The sequence below is a fragment of the Crocuta crocuta genome, unplaced genomic scaffold (genome assembly GCF_008692635.1).
Source record: "Crocuta crocuta isolate KB4526 unplaced genomic scaffold, BGI_CrCroc_1.0 scaffold25, whole genome shotgun sequence".
Taxonomy (NCBI): Eukaryota; Metazoa; Chordata; class Mammalia; order Carnivora; family Hyaenidae; genus Crocuta; species Crocuta crocuta.
In genome coordinates, this window is record NW_027532015.1 from 13,086,615 (window position 1) to 13,095,121 (window position 8,507).

The 8,507-nt window shown below is 40.9% G+C and overlaps 1 protein-coding gene across 1 annotated transcript; it reads right to left on the minus strand.

Annotated features, from left to right (window-relative positions):
• Positions 1 to 1,271: 1,271 nt before the first annotated feature.
• On the minus strand, positions 1,272 to 6,279 carry SMIM28 (small integral membrane protein 28). Its single transcript, XM_077776165.1, has 2 exons — positions 6,169 to 6,279; positions 1,272 to 1,655 (listed from the first exon to the last, which is right to left on the minus strand). The coding sequence occupies exons 1-2, from the start codon at positions 6,277 to 6,279 to the stop codon at positions 1,272 to 1,274; spliced, it is 495 nt and encodes a 164-aa protein (XP_077632291.1).
• Positions 6,280 to 8,507: the final 2,228 nt, after the last annotated feature.

Genomic DNA, 8,507 nt, shown 5'->3' on the forward strand with positions numbered 1-8,507 from the left:
AATTATGGTATCAAATTAAGAGTTGTGGAATCATCCATGTCACCCCGTGTCCTCCACCACCTCCATGGGGATTCTGATAAGCATCCCAGTGGTATATGACCCACCTCTACCTCCCCATTTGAAAGTCCCGGAGGGAGATTTAGATCCATTCCAAACTCAGCTGGGCTTCTTCTCTTGGGAGCCTTCATGCCCAGCCAGGAGCAGGGCCTGAAATTCCACATTAGCAATTTTCCCAGAAGGAAATCAGGTGCACCGGAAGGCGCTCTAGCCCAGGGCAGAGAGCCTTCTGACCCAGGCTCTTTTATGAGGTATTCAACAGCAGACACATTTTTCAGCCTCCCTGCGTTCTAGTTTTGATATCTGTAAGGCAAGAGTTTGGACTAGATGATTCATGACGTCCCTGTTAGAGCTCATCTGTGTTTCTCCTTACTGTGTGCTCCAAAATTTGGACCTTTACTTTCCAACACTAAACTAGTATCTACTCTCTTACTGCTGCTTGGGGAAGGCCACATCTTCAGCCATAGTGTCCCTAAGATAATGTGTGAAAGCAGCAAGTCTGTCCTGCTACAGCGCTGTCAACCATGCCGTCGTAGCGTGAGACATTCCGGCACAACGCCCTGGTCCTTTGCCCGAGCTAGGAGACAAACCAGAGCACAAGTAAAGCAAGGTCTACACCAGGCAGGAGTGAATTCTGGTGACCTTTATTATTATTTTTTTTAAACTAAAATGTTTGCCAATGCCTGCACTTTCATTCTTTACACTGAAACATATTTACCATCGTTTACAACACAATTGACCACCACAGCTCTAGAGAGGTTTTCCTTCTAGAACTCTCTAGTGAGACCATAAAACCCTGGGAAAAAAAGTGTGTAGGAAGAAACATTTTATTTGGTGGCAAAAGCAGATTCCTTTGGCTGATCCACTCTTTTCTTTTCCTTCAGACCTAGTTCCTATGCTTCCTAGTAATCCACATTTTCCCTCCACTCTCGTAGAGCTTTCCTGTTTCTCTCTGGGCTGTTCTACGTTTTAGAAAAGCCTGGTCCAATTCCGGACAACCTAGGGAAAATTCTCCCTAGGGAACTTGACGGTGCTTAACCAGACTGACACTTGTCAGGCTCTGCCCCCAGCCTGAAGCGCCCCCATCATCCAGGAGTCTGCAGGGACGGTCTGGAGCTTCCCCCCTCCCCGGCTCCCCTCCCCTGGGGGGGTGGGGGGGCGGCGCTCCCTCTGTTAAGGATTGCCAGCTGTCCTTGAAAGTTCCCATGAGCAGTTTAGACTTGCTCCTCCGGGCCAGGTGACCCCTCTTGACGCCGCAGACCTGCATCCGGAGCGCCTGCCCCAGGGCGGGTCCTGGTGGCCTCTTCGTAGGAGGGCGGTGAGCAGGCCGGGACGGGGGCCGCCTCCCCGGGCAGCTGGGAGTATGGGAAGCGCGGCTCGCAGCTCCAGGGCAGGCCGGGCCGGAAGTCCATGACCTCTCCCGCGGGAGCGTGCTCTGGGAGGTCAATGCTGATCACCTGTCCCCCGGGCCGTGTGGCCTTGCAGTGGCGGTACAGGAGTAGCAGAAAGAAGGCCAGGAAGAGCAGGATGGTCGCCGGGAGAAGGATGCACAGGAAGGGCTCCACGTCGTCTTTAGTGGAACTTACTTTCTGGGTGCCCTGCAGTTAGGGAACGGAGCTGGGTTAGGAGGTGGGGAAAGAAGACATCTGTTTCCCTTCATCTTTTATTCTTAGCATTCCCCACTCTCGGAATCACTGTAGGCATTTACTTATGCCAGTGAGCTGGAGCCCACACGAAATAAAGCAGATGTATATGATAAAGTAGGAATTCAGGTGTCAAAAATACGTATGATATCCTACGGTATTTCATATTACAGTAGGAGAGTAGGTTTTGGTTGGTAGAGCCACCCCTCATTCTTTGAATGGCTGCGCTTACTATTTATGCACTTACTTAATTTATATTAGCCCAATAATGTTGTATTGCCACAAAAGGGTCATACGGAACTTAAATTCTTTAATGCTGGAATGAATTGTGACATTGTTATGCGTTCATGTCACAAAGAATATTTGGGGGCGGCTGGGTGGCTCAATCCTAAAGCATGTGACTTCCGCTCAGGTCATGATCTGGTGGTTCTTGTGTTTGAACCCCAAGGGTGGCTCTGTGCTGACAGCTCAGAGCCTCGGGGCCTGCTCCGAATTCTGTGTCTCCCTCTCTCTCTGCCCTTCCTCTGCTCACCTGCTGTCTCTCTCTCAAACGTAAATTAAAAAACATTAAAAAAGAATATTTGAAATCTGAGTTAATAGCTAATGTTTATGATGAGATTTTAAAATCCGTTTGTTTTTGCAGTATTTGTAGAATCAATATGGAAACCTTGAACTCTTTGAAGAAAAAGAGTTGTAACCTATTATGGCCTAAAATTTCTCTAAGTGACTGTGTAGCAACTAATTTGCAGCCAAATTCCTGCAACGTGCTGTTTATATCTGCTCAAAGTGGGGAAAAGCCTGAACTGAGCAATTAAGTCTAATGAATCTTACAATCCTGCACTAAACAAACAACCTCCCCACTCCCCAAATACCCTACCTAGTCTAGGATGTTACTAAGCTGGCCGTGAGATTTCTGCAGTGATTGTACTTGGAGAGGGGCAGTTATTTGTGAGCTCTACCTGGTATCAACACTAACTGGTTATTTTCTTAGAATAAAATCTTGAAAGTGTAAGCATATTTGGTGCTTTGTTATTATGATATTCATCATCTGTGGGGTTTCCCGGCTCAGCTAGACTTCAGTGGAAACATGAAATTAAATATTCTTGGAAGTTCACTGTTTACAAAAAAATGCAGATAAATTCTTAAGCAACCTAGAAGGTATTGATTTTACAGTATTAGCTCACAAGGTAATGATGGTCCTTGAGGGAGTAAATAATTAAGAGCCATGAAATGATGCTTCATCAGCAAGGTAGAAAAGCAATATAAAAAAACAGTGTTCCAAATTGCACAGACGCTGCTTTCAATAAAGCTGCTAAGAAGTAGCGAGGTATTAAAAAAAAAAGTCTGTTATATAACTCATACAGCAATAAATCTAATGTTTGTGCCCACTATAGAAGAAAAAAAAATTAAAGCCTTATATTGTGTTTCAAACAAACAAGCAAAATACTAAACTCTTTATCTACTTATTTAAAATAAATTATAACTTCCATTAGCATGATAGATGGTTCTCCATCCCCTCACTTTTTTTTTTTATGTTTATTTATTTTTGAGACAGAGCATGAGTGGGGGAGGGGCAGAGAGAGAGGGAGACACAGAATCTGAAGCAGGCTCTGGGCTCTGAGCTGTCAGCACAGTGCAAACTCAGCGCAAACTCAGTGAACCACGAGATCATGACCTGAGCTGAAGTCAGTGCTTAAATGAGCCACCCAGGCGCCCCTCCATCCCCTCACTTTCAATCCGCAGGTGTCTTTAGTCTAAAATGAGTCTCTTGTAGGTGGTATATAGATGAATCTTGTGTTTTTATCCATTCTGATACCCCGTGTCTTTTGATGATAATAAAACTGTGACAGCTGAGAGTCTTTCCTTGATTTTGGGGGTGAGGACAGCTGTTTTGCTGACCATGACCTCTTAAGAGACTGGTTTATCTGTTTGTATAATCTTTTTTTAATATCCTAAAGCACTTACAATTATGTGTGTTATTTTGATATAAAATTAGTTTATTTAATAGTTATACTGCCAGATGGTTTGTTCTTAGTAAGATATGAGTTCAGATATTTTAGTTTAAAAGTGCATAAAAATTAAACGTTTTGTTTTTGCTTTCGTTTTGGAGTGTGACAGCCCTGGCTTTGAACTCTAGTGGGACTTTCTAATACCTGTGTGACCTTGGACCATTTATTTGTCCCCTATGGGCCTGGGTTTCCTTCTCTGTGAAGTGGAAATAGTAACATCTTTTTAGGGAGGTTGACATGAGAATTAATCAATGTGTTTAAAGCACTTGGTGAATAATAAATATATATATCTCAGGGACTCACATGGTCAAATTTACTAGAAAATAAAATACTAAAGATAATCAGAAGTCTAGAAATTTATTGCTAAGGCTAGAAAATAGTGAACATTAAAAACCCTAGCATTACTATGTTTATATTTTAATAACTATATTTTTTCAGAAAAAAATATTTTAATCTATTTTTGTGTGTGTTATATTTCTAAATTATGGGTTCTTTGTTTTCTCATGCATAATGTGATTTATCAAAACTATTAACTTAAAATCTGTTGTGATCAAATAGGACTTTGATTACAAAAGCTGTAAGAATAGATGAACTCATAAATATAAATTTACTACCATTAGTAAAAAAACAAGTTGTAGTCAAAAGCAATTTAACTACATTGAGATATTTTTCTCTAGATGAATCAATAAAAGTGTTAAAGCTATTATCTCTTTTAGCGCTTAAAACAATTACTCTTCAACCTTGGTAAACACGGACCATTTTTTTTATAACTCAGTTTTCTTCATTCTCCATCAACTATATGGATGATAATAGTTTCTAAACAGTTGTGGCCATCAAATTTTAAATACTCTATTACACTCTGTAAGTTCAGTATGCATAGAATATAAAGATACTTAATGTGCTATTTAAAAGGTTTTGTGTAATAGATTCTATTCTTTACAACTCTGCCATTTATGGTATTATCAATACTCAGAACATATTTTTTTACAATTAGTTTGCAATCAGTTGCAAAATTTTGTAAAGGGAAAGGATATAGTCCTTCCCTGTAATCTGTACTGCCACTGGTTGAGTCAAATTTATCCAAACATAAAGTGGCACTAAAAGACTTATTTAAGATGGCAAATTAGGACAATTTCTTGACATAAAGAACTCCTTTTCTAGTTAAGGGAAGCACAGAGCTACAGGACAATTTATGAAGGCGTCTTTTATTTTCTCTTTCACTAATTCTTGGTATATTCAAATTGGTTTGGATTCTTTATGCAAAAAGGGTGCCTACTTAAAAAAATTTTTTTAGTGTTTATTCACTTTTGAGAGAGAGAGACAAAGACAGAGAGAGAGTATGAGAGTGGGGAGGAACAGAGAGAGAGGGAGACACAGAATCTGAAGCAGGCTCCAGGCTCTGAGCTGTCAGCACAGACCCCAACACAGGGCTTGAACTCACAGATCATGAGATCATGACTTGAGCCAAAGTTGGACGCTTAACCAACTGAGCCACCAAGTGCCCCACAGATGTCTACTTTTTCAGTCAAATCTTCTGGTTTGTTAACTTCCCTCAACCTTTTTTTTTTTTTTAATATTTATCTGATGTGTATTTGATGCAAGGATTTTGTTATTCTGGCAATATCTCTAAAAATATTCAGTTCAAAGTGTAACTGTTGAAGGATTTACCATCATAGTTGTATATGCAATTTTAAATGTAAAATATAAATAATTTATGTAAGTATATATCAAATACATCTAACATTTCTTTCTGTAAGAGGTCTTTTGGGAGAACTTAAATACCAATCTCGTCAGTTGATTTTCCAGACAAGAAGAAAATAGGTTTGTTTCCCTCTTTTTTTTTTTTCTTTTGTGTGGGACAGCAGTATCCCTCGTTTCCCTCCTGATCATAAAATTAATTGAGTCCTTACGTTTCTACAAAAATTTTTCCTTAGTGCTGTCTCAGACTGAGGCTTCTTTGGTGATTCCCCAGACAAAGCAAAGCAGCCGCAGAGTTTCTTAGAGACAAAAGCCTGCTTGGCGCTCTGCTGCCCTGCGTGAGGTAAGATCCCTGGCTTCTCCCACCTCTAAGCAACGTTGTCCTTATCCGCCACAGAGCCGCAGGGGGCCTCTTGATTTTGAGTAAGCAGACTGCTTACTGCGCAAAGAACAAAGTCATAAAACCAAGGCACACAACTCTGTCAACTCCTGCCTTCAGATATTCTCGGATAAATTTGACCTATCAGGTGTTCTTGAAACATAACTGTGGCAAGTTTCACTTGAATTTATCGTTATCAAAAGACTACAGCTTTCAAGTTACTTCCTTAGACCATGCCGGACAGTGAATTCATCTTTCTGCCATCCCCATAAAGAAAAAGGTTGCCACTGAGTTTTAAGATCCTAAAAATAGAGGCGTTTCTGGTTTTGAAACTGACAAAGATCCTTTGGGGGAAGAAAAGGCTTAAGTCATAGATACAGACCTGCAGCTGGGTTTCCAGAAGCGGTCGGCTTGGCTCACTAGTTAACCACTCATATGTCTCTCTGCCAGCGTGTCCAAACTTCCTCCAGCTGCTGGCCATCAGTCCCCGCATGTTTTCGTCTGACCGATGCACCGGCCACCCTTCCACCTCGCTGCCCAGATTTCAACAAGACTGCTTGCGTTTGGCTAGGATCCAGCTTGGATGTGCTCGGCTGATGGCTGTTGGTAAAATCGTTCTTCGATGAGTGGCAACAGGGAAAGGAAGCCAACCAGAGGGACCTCTCAGGACTGACTGTATTTAAATTCAGTGCCTCTGCATTTGTTTCTGTGGCCTTTATCACTGTAAGGATTGGCATCAGGTATCAGACATGAAATGGATTTCGGACAGAGGAGTTCTCTGCATTAGCGTTATTACGGTGCAGCGGATGGTCTCAGTGAATAAAAGCTGTTTTTATTAGATATAAATAAGACCCTCTCCCTTCCCTTCCCACATCCCTCTCCAGGGATACAGCTCAGCAAGAAAAACTACCCAAGCTGAATTTCATTTAATTATTTCTGGGTTCTATGCCACAGAGAGAAGGGGTATTCGGTAGAGAAGCAGGACTCCTTTATAACATTTTAGTGAATTATTTAGATGAAGGATGCTAATGATAAAGTTGTACAGAAGCCAGACAGACAATAGCTCAGATTGTTTGGAAAAACTATTTGCTGGTTTCAATTAAAAAAAAAAAAGAATCAGATTACCAGTACTTAAATAGTATTTCTTTTGCTTATCTTGGGAAGTTTATAAAATTATGTATACCAAGCTTAAAATAAGAACCTTTCAATTTGAACATCCACTGAGGTAACTTTGGGATGTTTAATTCAACATATTTATGGAGAATTAGATGTTTAAGTCATGGTAGTTGGATTCTCTTTCTTTTAGCTGAGTAAACTTCAGTTTCAAATATTTATTCAAAATATTACGATTCTGTATTACAACTACCCACGTCATGACCTACGCATCATTTCCTTCCAAGCAACTATCATCCAAGAAACAAATAGTATTACTTTTTTTTTAAGTTTATTTATTTACTTTGAGAGAGTGTGTATGTGTGTGTGCACACACACGCACATGCATGAACAGGGGAGGGGCAGAGAAAGAGAATCCCAAGCAGGCTCCATGCTGTTAGTGCAGAGCCCAACTAGGGGCTTGAACCCACAAACCCTGAGATCATAACTTGAGCTGAAACCGAATTGGACACTTAACTGACTGAGCCACCCAGGTGTCCCTGAAGTAAGACTTCTTAACTAGGATTACTGTTTTTTTTCTTAAAAATTTTTTTGTTAATGTTCGTCTGTTTTTGAGAGACAGAGAGAGAGAGAGAGAGGGAGAGAGAAGATCTGTTTCAGCTCTATACTGACAGTGGAGGGCTGATGTGGGGCTCAAACCCGTGAACCACTAGATCATGACCTGAGCTGGTCAGATACTTAACCAACTGAGCCACCCAGGTGCCCCTATTATTTTTTCTTAATCACGATCCTCCACCACTGGCTCAGGGTCACTTATGAATAGTTTTCTGGGGTGAGGTAGTGAACTCAATACAGTTTTAGATAGATCCAATTTTCTTAGGAGGAACCCTAGTTTTCCATACTCTTTCAAAGACAGCCGCCCTCCTGTTGCAGTCTGGCTCTTTGCCCAACTCCTTTGTGGTAAAAGTTTTCACTAAGTTTCCCAGGCCCAGATCAGGATCCTAGTGTGGAACTCCTTAGTTACTTCATCCTTTTATTTCCTGTCATGGAGTAGGTTGGTTTTGTGCTCTCCATTAAATAATTGCCTTGTTCAACTGATGTATTCCTATTTTAAGTCGATCCTGCACTCCCACACTGTTATATCCAAAGCACCTGACATGTTTCTTTATTTACTATTTGCTGTTTTGCATGTCTGTGGCTTTCCAGTACTATGTCCTCCACTCCTTCTCTACCTTGTTACTTAAATTCTTTGATATCTTGAGAAGCAAATTGGAAATCTGGATCAAAAACATTAAGTATGCATCTGTGATGTTGACCCTCCTCCAGCACTGAATGAATCAGATAGAAGTTCCTGCTTTTACGGATATATTTTGGGGGACCAAGAGAAACAAATAACACAAGTAAAATATATATCAGAAGATGATAAATGCTATGGTGAAAAAGAAGTAGAGAAAAGTAAATGCTGAAGGAGGGACTCTTAAAAGGGAAAGTCAACTAGGACATTAGGGAAAGTGATATTTGCACAAAAAGCTGAAGGATGCAAGGGATTCAGCCGTGAAGTTATCAGATGAAACAGCATTGCAGACCAAGGGAAGAGCCAGTGCAAAG

What these genes read in the sequence shown, in the direction of transcription:
- SMIM28 (XM_077776165.1), bottom strand. Translation starts at nt 6,279, where the DNA reads ATGCGGGGACTGATGGCCAGCAGCTGGAGGAAGTTTGGACACGCTGGC. An exon ending in TTCTGGAAACCCAGCTGCAG is followed by an intron (nt 1,656 to 6,168) that starts GTCTGTATCTAT and finishes CCCTAACTGCAG; the next exon opens with GGCACCCAGAAAGTAAGTTC.